Source organism: Gopherus evgoodei, chromosome 3 (genome assembly GCF_007399415.2).
Source record: "Gopherus evgoodei ecotype Sinaloan lineage chromosome 3, rGopEvg1_v1.p, whole genome shotgun sequence".
NCBI classification, from domain to species: Eukaryota; Metazoa; Chordata; order Testudines; family Testudinidae; genus Gopherus; species Gopherus evgoodei.
In genome coordinates, this window is record NC_044324.1 from 93,575,837 (window position 1) to 93,589,334 (window position 13,498).

The 13,498-nt window shown below is 41.7% G+C and overlaps 1 protein-coding gene across 1 annotated transcript in view; it reads left to right on the forward strand.

Annotated features, from left to right (window-relative positions):
- Positions 1-13,498, forward strand: part of LOC115648449 — a 150,139-nt gene that overhangs the window by 130,471 nt on the left and 6,170 nt on the right. Inside the window, 6 exon segments of the mRNA XM_030556084.1 lie at positions 654-806; positions 1,557-1,766; positions 5,715-5,835; positions 6,724-6,786; positions 8,910-9,037; positions 9,543-9,652. Coding sequence (XP_030411944.1) covers positions 654-806; positions 1,557-1,766; positions 5,715-5,835; positions 6,724-6,786; positions 8,910-9,037; positions 9,543-9,652 — 785 coding nt within the window.

Sequence of the window (13,498 nt, forward strand, 5' to 3'; positions counted from 1 at the left end):
AGGCAGCTACCAAACAATGTTATAAGGGAGCATTGTACAACGTTCAATGAGCATGTTCTCTAATTGATCAGCAATGTAACAATGAAACAACGTTAATCGGGGACGACTTTAAGTGAGGCGTTACTGTACTAACCTTGAATATTTTGGTAACATTTTATATATACTGATCACATACCTAACCAAAATACACTCTACCCCGATATAACATGACCCGATATAACACGAATTTGGATATAACGCGGTAAAGCAGTGCTCCCAGGGGTGGGGCTGCGCACTCTGGTGGATCAAAGCAAGTTCAATATAATGCGGTTTCACCTATAATGCGGTAAGATTTTTTTGGCTCCCGAGGACAGCGTTATATTGGGTAGAGGTATAGTTCTATCCATACAAAATCTGTGTGTAAACCAGGCTTTAGAAAAAATGAGCAGAAACATACCAAACAAGCCCCTCAATACAAAAGGCCCTAAAATCAAAAAAGTCCCCGCCCCCTAAATTTTTCTGGCCTTCTTTTTTTAATCAGAAAGAAACAAAAAGGGACTCCCACAACTTATTAAAAATCCCTTGCAGGCCACCTTTCAAGTAATCTGGTGCTACTAACAATACAGGACCATGGCTTTCATTCCTTAATTCTATTGTGTTCTTTTTGTTAACAGGAGGCCCTTCAAAATAAAGAAGAGTGTTTGAATGCCAAGATGCTGGCAGAACAAGAGGTGCTTTTATTTCATCAGCAGCTGGTGGCTATAAGGAAGGCTCTGGCAAAATCTCAAGCAGACAATGAAAGACTAAAGAAACAGTTAGATAAGGAGGTACGTAAAATAACTATCCTGACTCATTCTACGAAGTGGGTCAAATTCTCATCTCCTCTCAATACCACTTACTTTAACGGAGAATTTTACTCATTGCCTTTCAAGAGGGAAATACTTCCAGAAACAACTGAGGGATAGCTGGAAGCTGAAGATGTATATATTTTGACTCTGCCAAACCATAGATATTGGTGTGAGCTTTTTCTACAGGCACTGTTGTAGTCAGAGAGGAATATAAACAGAAGCTGTTAGGGATCATATATAAGATTTACATGACCTCAGCAAAATGACAATCAAAGATTTAAAAGGGTTATTTTATGAAAATGAAGTTGTAAAATGGAGATATGAACTGTCAAAGAGCCTCAGAATATCTTCCAGATGCTAAATACCTGTACTAAAAAATAACTCCAGTACTATGTTGCTGATAATTATTTTAAATAAGAGGAAAAAAGAACACCCAATGTTTATTCCCACATGCAAAAAGTTTAACTTAGGCCATGCCTACACTAGAGGGCTAAGCTGATGTAAGTTATGCAGTTTGTTTCGTAACTTAACAGAGCAGGGAACTCCTTTCCAGGCATTGTTTAAAGGTGACAAGCAAAGGAGAAAAAATTGAGTTTCTGCCCTATTTTGTTTCTGATTCCAGAAAGTTTGAGGGTTGGTTTGTTTTTAATTCTGCTCATTTTTATATATTAGAAAGGAATGAGTCTTTCGAGTTCTGTTGCCTGACATATTGTTATTTCTATGTTATAGAAACACTTGCTACAGGAAGTAGAACATAGGATGACTCAAGAAGCCCGGAGCAGGCAACAGCTGGATGTGATGAAGGCAGCAAATGTGGAGAAGATGCTGGAAGACATGGGGCAGAAAGAACAGAGGCTGCAATGTCTGGCCGAAGATGCTGAGAAATCTTCTAAAATAGTGCAGCTTCAGCAAAAACGGATCAAAAAAGAAATGCGGCAGGTAAACGCATAACTACACCTTTAAACACTTCAGCGTGTACCATGTTGCTAGGGAAGCTAGCATTCCTTGAGACATGTACTAGGGCCTCAGTACTGGTTACCAGCTGCATGTCTTTCTCTGATCAATGCATCCCCTCCAGTGCCCTGAATTTCACAGTATACTCTGCATTTTGGGAGTTATTGCTGCCTCCTTCTGCAGCTCTGCCAAGCTAGGAGATGTTCTGAAGAGAGAGACCCTTCACCACAGAATGCCTTTGGGTCTAAGGAACAGTGCACTAGGTTGGGGGCTAGGAGACCATGGGGAATAAGCTCATCTTTTCCACAGTTTTTTATATTTGTGTTTATTTAACAATCTCTAATATTGAGCATGGCCTTGAATCCCTGTCCTCAGAGGCAAGTGTTCCTCCCATTTTACAAATAAGCTAACGGAGAGGTCACAGAAGGTCACTTCTGGCAGAATTGGGTATAAAACCCAGGTGTTTAAAATGGCAAGCCTAAATTTCCTCCACTCATCCACAATGTGCTAAACTTAAATATTTGTAAGCACCGCTCTAACCACTAGATCATGCTCTCTTCCCAGAACTGGTTGTAGAACCCAGGGACACTGATCTCCAACATTTTATATCATAATTTAGCAAGTAGTTGTGTAATCCACTGGCAAATTTGTATTACATCCCTCACTATCTGCTGGCCTACAGAGAGGATAACATGGAATTCTTTAGCTCTGTACTAGGGATCTGAAGACTGAGGGTTCAACTCCTACTGGTACTTTGTTTGTTTGCACATTATAGAATTTCTGTCTTTCCTAATTTCTTTTTAAACAACTGGTTTAATGAGTGAGAAAACATCCTTAAAAACTGTTTTATAGTTAAAAAAAACAAAACGAAACAAAAAAAACCCATAAATATTATACCAAAATTGACAGATTATGTGTAACAAAACACAGGTATATCATGTTTCAGCCGTTTGCGTCACATTGTGGTTGCTTCGATCACACAGTGGCAGATTTAAGGTCGAGAGGTATGACTGAATGGAATGGAGGAGCTCAGAAGTGCCTGCTAGTTAACCCAATGGTATATGAAGTCTTTTTTCTCTTCTCCTGCACTGTCACATGAACTGTGAATGAGGAAATCCATTCCAGCAGTTTCATCATAAACTTAGAAGTTAACATTTAAATGTTCTTATTGGGTGAAATCAAACATGCAGTACTATATCTAATATAAATTATAGAATGGCTCATCATTCCCAACAGCACAGGCCTTTCACTTACAATAAAAGTTTGGCAAATTCTACGTGGTTTTTTTTTATGCAGATTTTACTGACCTTATCTGATTATATATTTTGTGTTTAAACAGTTCTGGGATAATCTAGATCCTCTTAGGAGATTTATGGAAGTATAACGTAGATCCAAGAGTGCCTTGACAGCCAAAACATACACAAAACAGCTCCTGTTTAGTATAAAACAAAAGCACATGATTTTTCATCTTCAGCATATCTTAATGCCATTACTATGGTAGAATAACAAAGAAAAGGCTTGTTGCAATTAGTCCAGCAAATACAGGGCAAAATCATTGACTCAGGGCAAGAGACACACAACCAAAAACACACCACCTTGGTTGCTGCCATAGGTAGGTCATTTTTATCTCCACTCCAAATGTTTATTGTTGTAAAAAAAGAAATATAATTAGCATTTATGCTAATTGTCAAGTCTTTGATACTATAACACAGGTTGTATACAGCCATTGCAGACAGCATACATAGCTGGCATGTAAAAATTTTATTATTCCTTTGCTTTCTCTACTTTCTATCTGACATGATTAAGTATAAAGGGGGACACATCCATTACAAATAGTTCTCAAACCAGGGTTCAAAGAACCTTTTTTGATGGTCCACTGAATGAAACATTTTGAGACACAGGAAGGGTTGAGCCCAATCTACACACAGAAATTGCATCAATTTAACTAAATCAGTGCCAACATGTTGTATGGACAGTCTGAAGTTGGATATCGATTTAGCTTAATTTAATTGCTTAACAATGTCCTCCATTATTAGACTGATTTAAGACTGTCTGCAAAAAGAACTGGCACAAATTTAAGTGAATCAGTTTAGAAGCTGATTTAACTAAGGTCTTGGCTACACTGGTGCTATACAGCGCTGCAACTTTCTCGCTCAGGGGTGTGGAAAAACACAACCCTGAGTGCAGCAAGTTACAGCGCTGTAAAGCGCCAGTGTAAACACTGCCCCAGCGCTGGGAGCTCCCAGCGCTGTAAGATAATCCCCAGGAGGAGGTGGAGTACGTGCAGCACTGCGACCACACTTGCACTTCAAAGTGCTGCCGCGGGATGAGTACAATTAATGAGTACAATTTCTATACTCCAGCTCTTGGCTTGAGTTGTTGGGTGGATAAGTGGATCAATGAGAGGTGCTTTGTGTCTCTTACAAAGTGACCTGCAGAATGAAAATGTTTGAAAACCACTTGATTAGATTTTCGTCAGGTAAATCCCCTTGGCTGCACTTCATGCACTCCACAATCTCTAACAGCATAAAGTGTGGCTTTCCATCCCTTATTTGCAGTCCTACCATAGATAGGATGAAACGTCATTGTTCTTATCTGACTGCCTCTCCTGTAAACCTGGCCAAAGTATTTTCTCTCTTCAACCACCTGAACAGTCCAATTGAAAGCACCCACTGTGATTTGGGAGAATCGAGATGACAGATAGCATTTTGCTGGAAATAGTTCGGCAGGCTGCTGACACTTTCTGTGACTGCCTTTATTAAGAGCATATGACACCAAGAGACTTTTGGAAGAGCAAAGCATTCAGCCCTGGCACATAGGCCAATGAGTTCATAGTCCCGTCTCTAAATGGTGCAGCTGCGCACCCTTTTGTTGTGTTTACAAAATACTTGTAACCTTTTGAGTGCTGGGAAGCATCAGTAGCTAAATTGGCCTTTGAGAAAATAAATAACGTGGTATTGGATAAACAAAACAATTACAGCGTCAGGACTTTTAGTGCTACACAGTGGTCCCTGCTGCTGCTAGCTCCCGAGAAGGAGACCTATGTGGGCATGAAAGCATGTGGCTTAAAACAGTTACCTTGTCTAGAACTAAGCCATCATCTCAGCAGTGTCTGATTCAATTGTTCATTCTCATTTCTTGCTCCTTGTTCTGGCAGGGAGTGGGGCACGCATACGTCTTCACTACCTGCCGTATCGGCGGGTAGCAATCAATTGCTCAGGGATCGATATATCGCATCTCATCTAGATGCGATATATCGATCCCCGAACGCGCTTATATCGATTCCGGAACTCCACCAACCCGAACGGAGTTGCGGAATCGACGGGGAGCGGCGGACATCGATCCTGCGCTGTGAGGACGGTGAGTAATTCGATCTTAGATACTTCGACTTCAGCTACGTTATTCACGTAGCTGAAGTTGCGTATCTAAGATCGATTTTCCCCCGTAGTGTAGACCAGCCCTGAGAAGACAGGCCCCACAGCCCTTGGAGAAGCTGAGGGAAAGATGACTTGCTGTTGTTCACTCCTGTCTTTCATTTAGAATGGCATTGAGGCTGGAAGTGGCTGGTCATGATGTGGGGTATGGGTTACAAGGGTTATAAGTAGAGAGCTCAGGGGAGTGAGGAGGGAAAAAGCCCCAGGTTGTCTACTGTCCTTTCTTAAAATGCTGGAAACTGCAGGTTTTATTAAATAGTTATAATGACCATTTATATCACTGTTTCCTCCAGAAGGATCCCAGACACATTTTATAAAATTATATCTAGGAAGTACTTCATTGACCACTGAACTGTGCCCACCTCTGATGCTGAAGGCATCTGCTTCTCCTCCTTTTGAGCCCTTTAGCTTGTGACTTTGCTTTGAACGAGGATTGTCTGAAGATTTTTTTTCTTTTTTAACCTGAATCCTCTTCATGTGATATTGCCATCCTCCTTAGATAAGAAGCCAGTTGATCCAAGAACGTAGTTTAAAACTGGATGCCTTCCAGCGGGTGGATGAACTGCAGTGTCAGGTTTATGATTTGGAAGCTGTAACATCCCAGAGAAACTCACCTGCAGGTAAGGGAATATGTATTTCTTTTAAAATGACATGAACATCCAAACAAAGCGAGTAGATTTTTCCAGCTTAATTGTGTGGCTTGGGTAATGTACCACCACGGAGATTGCCAAAATGGCGGAGGCCTGCATAATCGCTAAACCCCCACTACAAAAATAGATGGTTTCTCTCTCCCTTCATCCCCCCCTCTTTTTTTTTTCCTCTTCTCATCATGTGTGAAGAAGGCCTGAAGGATAGCTTTGGGGGGTGGGGATTTTTTTTTGCTTGCTTGCTTGTTTTTTAACCTTAGCACCATCTGGAATATAAATACTGCTGTTTTTACTGGAAGTCTCTTTGGAGGACAAGAGAACAGAAGTTTGGAGCTTTCTCAGTTCTTCACTGAAGGGACAAGAATTTTGAAGTTTTAAAAGAGATTTTTTTTTCTTCCCAACTGTTTTTTTTAATAACACCTGTTTAATTCAAAGTGCTTCAAACAGGTTAATGCAAAAAGAATATTAACTGCCTTTCCAGTGTTAGCAGAGATGAAAAATACGGCCAGTGTAAATACCAGATGAGCTAGTAAGGTTGAGTACATTCTGAATCAACCAGAGAGAGGTCTCTATGGGCGAATCAAACACACAGGATGAAAAGTGAAAATCAGCTTGGACATTTCAAAGTATTTGGCCTGCAGGGAGTTCCCCATTATTCAACCTGCTGCATAGCTGGAGAACTTGTCTGGAGAGCAAGGAAAAGCCTTTTTTTAAAATGCAGCCTGCCTTACAATACAGACATTCTGCAGATGTCTGTCCCCAAATACTAAAAGGACATGCTTTTTTCTAGCTTTTTCTTGATGATTATGGTGTTAATTGTGTAACTGTATTATGGATGTTGTAATTTATTTCTTTTAAAAGGAATGAAGAAGTCCATTAATCTGATGTCTTCTAGTGCTAGCAGCTCAAGAAGTCCTTTGTCAGGTAATAAACCAATACAGAATAAGTATCACTTCCCACCCCTTAGCAGTAATGCACTTTGTCAGGAGAAGCAGGCTCACAGAATGCAAAGGTTTATAATTTTTATTAATTTGAGTAAGTCTGTATTGTCTTTAGTTGCAATATCAAGCCCTAAAGTAAGTGCATGCATTACCCTTCATTCTAGTCTTCATATTCATCTAGGAGTGACAACTGAGCACTTGCTATGTCTCTGTCTATTTAGGCTGCAATTGCAACCACACCCAGGTCTTGACACCCTCATTTGATCTGGTTACAATAAACACTGTAGAGATGTCCACAAAGAGGCTTTAGTCACAGCACAACCAACTGTCCATCACGCTGCCCATCAGTGCTTTCTAGGCCATGGCTACGCTAGAGAGTTGCAGCGCTGGTGAGGGTGTTACAGCGCTGCAACTTAGGATGTGGCCACACTTGCAAAGCACGGCCAGCGCTGCAACTCCCTGGTTGCAGCGCTGGCTGTACACCCGGTCGAGCCTCGGGTGTAGCGATTCCAGCGCTGGTGATCCAGCGCTGGTCAGCAAGTGTGGACCCCAGCAGCACTTTTATTGACCTCTGGGGTATAAGGAGGTATCCCAGAATTCCTGTCCACAACAAACCGGAAGAAAGGGAGAGCTCAGAGTTCAGCCAAACTGCTTATTTAAAAAACAAACACAGCTCCTGTTTGCTGAGCGAGCGGAGGCAGGCAGGGGAATTATTTTGGAATGTTCACAGCTGTTTGCTTGAAGAGAGAAACAGCACTCTCACACGGCAGAGGGGGACGGGGAAGTCCGTGTTGAGCAGTTGCTTATCTGGTCTGACGGGTATTTAGGAGTGCATAATTTGCATTTAGTGAATGAGAGAGGAGTGGGGGAAGGGAGTCAGAACTTTTAAAATGATTGAAAGTAGGCACTGTGTGTCTTCCAGTCCTTAGAACTTGCAAGGCAGGGAGCTGAGAACAGTGTCAGCTCCAAAAATCCATTCTGTCTGTCTCTCCACGCTCCCTGTCACATTCCACCCCACCCCCCTCTTTTGAAAAGCAAGTTGCAGCCACTTGAATGCTGGGATAGCTGCCCACAATGCACCACTCCCAACAGCGCTGCAAATGCTGCAAATGTGGCCACACTGCAGCCCTGGTAGCTGTCAGTGTGGCCACACTGCAGCGCTGGCCCTACACAGCTGTACGAACACAGCTGTAACTACCAGCGCTGCAGAACTGTAAGTGTAGCCATGGCCTAAGAAAATCTTGTATTGCCTCCGCAGGGGATAGAGGACAGGCACACAGATTAGTACCAGCAACACTCATGACAATGCATTCTAGGATGTCTTGCTGCACAAAGATATGGGAAGGAGGAGGAGCACCCATCTCAATTATACAGACTTAGGGTCGTATCTGCATGGCAAAATAAGTGCTATAATTAAGTTTCAGAAACATAGCTAGGTGCCAGTAAGGCTATTGGCAAAGGTGATGTGGCAAGCTGCCAGTGGCTCTAACAGAATATTAACCATACTGTTTGTGGAGACAATCCAAGCTTAGAGCTGATCAGATCAGTAGCCAGGTAGAAACTCAGCACCTGCTTCAGAGATTTCTTAGTGCCTAAACGGACCAACAGTCAATTAGGGAAGTGTCTCTGTCTGTGTGAAGACCTAATGAAGGGAAAAACTAAGCTAACACTTGAAATTGAAGAAACACATTGACTTACATTTTTTATATTGTTGCAATCCAAGGGATAATGACAGAGCTTTGGAGAAACTGCCTATAATGGATTAGATTAGAGTTTGGATCAGCAAAGATCTGCTTCACTGATCTGTCCACGGATGGTGGAATATATGTATGAGTCCCACAGTAATGAGACTTTCTCTAAACAGTGACAGGGCTTTGATTAAGTCTTTATGCAGAAATATTGTGGCTATTTTTAATTCTGCACGTTCTATTAGAAACCATACAGGAACCGCTATCCAGTTAGGATAGGCCTAAGAAAGAAGTTGCTTACAATTCTGTATGACTGTTAACGTCTGTATTTTTACAATGTTTATGTATCAGAACAGGTGCTTTGTGTATTTTTGCTAAAGTCAAGTTCTGCTGTAACTCTACATTACTTATAATATAGGTTGTGCATCATGGGCCCAGCGCACAGTGATCTCAGCATCCCCTCTACCCAGGGATTACAAGCAGAATCCTTTGACTCTAGACCCCAAAGGCAGCAATATATCAGGAAAGACTGAAAGGCCAAAGACTGTGAGTAATGGTGGATTTGGTAGTGAGTGGTAAAAAAAAAAAGTCAGTGAAGTTTGTGAAAAATGAATTGTGTTGAGTCAGCTTTTAGGTCTGGACATTAACAGTCAAATCCCCCTTAAAGAGCTGGATTAAGTAGTGGAATAGGGGGAGTGATATAATTGAAGGCTTCCTGTTACACCCGATTCACAGTTCTTATACATTGTTGGCTGATTTCCAGGGACTTGTTAGGGAGGACCACCTACACTAGAGGGTGCTGTGCCAGGGTCAGTGACTTCTGAGAAGAGCAGAGGAGGTGTCTTACAATGAATCCTGTCCCTCTCTCCGGCCAGGAACCACCCCATTCCTAGTCAGCCCGCCTTCTTCAAGCCACTTCCCTTTGTTTCAGACTAGGAAGTAGCATGTGCTGCTGGGTTGCTGATCAGGATAAATCTACTCAGGCTCAGTGTAATTGCTGCATAGACTCCTCCCAGGGTTAACATTACAGCCCACTCACTTACAATTGCAGGTGCCCAGCAGATGGAAGAACAGAGTGAGAGATGCTCTTTTACCAGACCTGGCTGAACACACACAACCTCCCATCCTCATGCAGCAGCGTGAACACAGGCTGGCCCAAAAGTGAGCTGAAATGTGCTTTTGATTAAAATCAGAGGGTTTTTTCATACCTATGCATTGTAACTGATCTGGCTAACGTGGAGTGGGATCAAGAAATTTATGCAAAGCCAAACTGATGTACAAAGTAATACATGCTCTGATTGGGCCCCGGTCTACACTACGAACTTATAAAAACGTTGCTGAGACACACTTATACTGACCTAACTCCCAGTGTAGGCAGTGCTGTGTTGGGGAGGTGGAGTACCTACGCTGATGGGAGAAGCTCTCCCATTAGTGCAGGCAGCATCTTCACGAAGCGCTACAGCGGGGCAGCTGCCCCACTGTAAGTGTTGACAAGGCCTGACAATCCTTTACTGGTGTGAACTGTGAAAGGCTTTTTGTATTATAAAGATTGTGCATATTTGGCAATATGCTTAGCTTTGGAGAACCCCTAAAATATTAATCACATTCCAGGATTTGCTATGAAATTTTGTTTGTTTTATATAAAAGTAAATCATTCTGCTGGCCAACCTTCCATGGGAGAAAACAAAGCTTCTGAGTATAGCATGCTTTGCAAATATGGACAAAAAACGTAATTCCCCTCTGGAGAACATGAAAAGTACTGTAAAACACAAGGAACCTCTCGGAGGGGGAGTGGGATGAAGGGGCTTATCCTGCTGTTCAGTTATCACTAGAGCTGGTCAAAAAATGAAAATTACTTTTCACAATTTTTTTTGTTTGAATTAGAACAAAAAGTTCAAAAATGTTGGTGAAAAGTTGTTTCTGGAGAATCAAAACAATGTTTTGAAAAATTCCAGGGAGCAGGGGATTCTGGGCAAAAATTTCTACCAATTTGGCACATTCCTGTGGAGTTTCAATTCTAGTGAATCAGCAGTTTCCAACATGCTCTAGTTATTACCTCCTCTTTCACTTGTCACAGAAACTGATGTTCTGGGACTCCCTATTATGTAAAATATGGTGATGAGAAAAGCTCTGTTCAGTGTAGTCCTGAAGCCTTAAAACTCCACCTGTCCTACTGATAAGTGTGTTAGCCTGATCTATAGTGTGTGTATTAATTATACTGATTACTTACTTAAAAATGCCAAGGTATCACTTTGAGGGTTGATAGGTTCTTGTCCCAAATCAGGCCCCGTGTTCTCAGCACAGTATAAGGAGAATCATAGACCACTGAGCTTTAAGGGTATTATCCCTAAGAATCAGAAACATTCAGTTCTGGTATTATTAAAATTACTATATAGTTGGAAACCCCGATGGCTCTCACTGTAGGAACTCTTTTATATTTCCAAACAGTTTATTAATACAGTTAGCAAAGTCACACACACACTAACTCAGTATGAAAGAGACACTACAGAATGTACATCTGCACATCCATATACTCGCACATTAGATAAATATATGGCAGTGCCTGACTGAACCAGCACTGTATAGTCCTGGAGCCTTAGAACTACACTATTTCTATGGGAACAATTCCACTAAATAACAGCTCTTGTAAATGACAATTGTAGCCCATAGGCTTGTTTTTACCCTAGTCACTGCCTTGCCTTCATTATATTTAGCTGCTTTTATTATTAGCTGTAATGCAAGAAACCTACTGTATTCACACTTGCCAGCTTTCACAAGAAGCCAAAAATCAAGCTAATCCCATTTCAAAACAAGCCAATTCCTAAGAAGCCCAACACACTACGTGACTAGATCCCCCTCCGGCGTGCAGTCTGGGACTGTGGTGGGCCCGCTGTGCACCCCTGACTCTTTCCCCCGCCCCCCCACTTCCCCGCTTGCCAGGAGCCAAAACAAAAAAAAGTAGCAGCTACAAGCTACAAGACAAAAACTAGCCAACAAGCAACTCCCAAGCCAATTAAAGAAAACAACAAGTCCAATTTCTGCATTTTTTCCCCCCAGGTTTGGCATGTCTGCATCTTGTAAGACATTAGCGGAAGCATAAGTGTGGTTAAGCAGGCTGTAACGCTTGACATAGATCAACAGTTAACTTTTAGATTTTAGGGAAAAACGAGAGCTTGCTTAATGGTAGGAATTAGAATGTTCCAGTAAGTGCTACCACAAGGAACATGGAAGTAATAACCACAAATCTGCTTAAGCAAGGGGTGCCAGATTGATTATGAGCTGAAATGGTAGTTGTATCAGTATACTAACCTATAGATGGAGGACACCTCAACATTGGTAGGGTGAGGAAATATATGTAAGGAAAAAGTGAAAAACCCCTACTGAATATGCTTTAGCTAGAGTGGCATCAGATAGAGTTGCATCCCAGCCTGTGGAGTAGGAGAGCAAGAGATGTAGCCCTTGGAAGGGGCTAGAACAATGGCCACTCATGATGAGGAGGAAGATGATGGCTAACATTTCAGGTCATCCTGCAAGAGAGTGGACATGGGCTGGTTTTGCCCATCCACTGATTTGTCTGTGTCTTAAGGGATGCGCAGCCGTTGGAACTAAAGCCTGACCACATTGCCAATGGGTCACAATAATCTGCATATATTTAGATTAATGTCCATTTGTTTCCACCTGATGCCTTTAACATAAAGTAAGTAAAATGGATGTGCCTAGTTTTACAGCTCATGTGTATAGTCTCTTCTCCTTTCTCTCCTACTTTCCCTGCCTAGCTCTTGCTTCTGATTCTTACATCCTCTTCCTCTGTCATCATCTCCCCTGTGATCTGAGAAGAGCTGAAGAATGGTGCTTCCCTGCCACAGCTCAGTCTCAGCTTGAAGTAAGGCTGCTATGAGAGTTAATGACAAGACTCTATACTACTACAGGTTCTCAGCTGGTGGTGTTTTTTTTCTTTAAGGTAGCAAGGCAGAGCCCCAGCAATGACACTTTTTCAAAGACAAGGGATGCAACTCTAACTGGCTTTTTCTTTCACAGCATTAACCTTTCTGTAAAAGCACACACATCAGACTAGATGCAATAATGGTCTCTTCTAGGCCTTAGTTTCATAGATTTTAAGGTCAGATCTTCAGAGGTATTTAGGTGCCAAAATGCTTTAGATGCCATAGACATTTGCTATTGTAAAGAGCAAAAGTGAAACCTGAACATAAGAATGACCATGGTAGGTCAGAACAACTGTCCCTCTAGCCCAGTATCCTGTGCCAGATGCTTCAGAAGGAATGAATAGAACAGGGCAGTTTATCAAGTGATCCATCCCATTGTCCAGTCCCACCTTCTGCTTGGCTGAAGTTTAAGGACACTTAAAGCATGGGGTTGCATCTTGGAAAGTCTTGGCTAATAGCCATTGGTGGACCTTTCTGAACTCAGTTATATTTTTGGCCTTCACAATATCCCCTGGCAATGAGTTCCACAGGTTGGGTGAAAAAGTACTTGTATTTATTTTAAACCTATTGCCTATTAATGTCATTGGGTGACCCTGGTTCTTGTGTTATGTAAAAGGGCAAGTAACACTTTTCTCTACACCATTCATGACTTGAATGAGGGAGGCTATGATAGAGGATCATCATCTCTTTTCTAAGATTAACAGTTCCACTTTTTAAAATTTTTCCCCATATAAAAGCTATTCCATACCAATCAGTTTTGTTGCCCTTCTGTGAACCTTTTTGACTTCTAAAGTATCTTTTTTGAGAGGGGTTGACCTGAACTGCACAGTTGGTGTGGCATTGGTATTTTCTGTCTTACTTAGCCTTTTCCTAATGATTTCTCCATGAAGCAATGTTCAGAGCACTATCTACACTGCCTCCAGGATCTCTTGTGAATGTTAACAGCTAACCTGAGTGGAGTTAAATATTTGTTATGGAATTTTATAACAAGGCAGCCATACTGCCTCATGCAAGCTCTTTCCTACCAGAGTTAACAGTATCAGACACATTTATTTATAGTTTA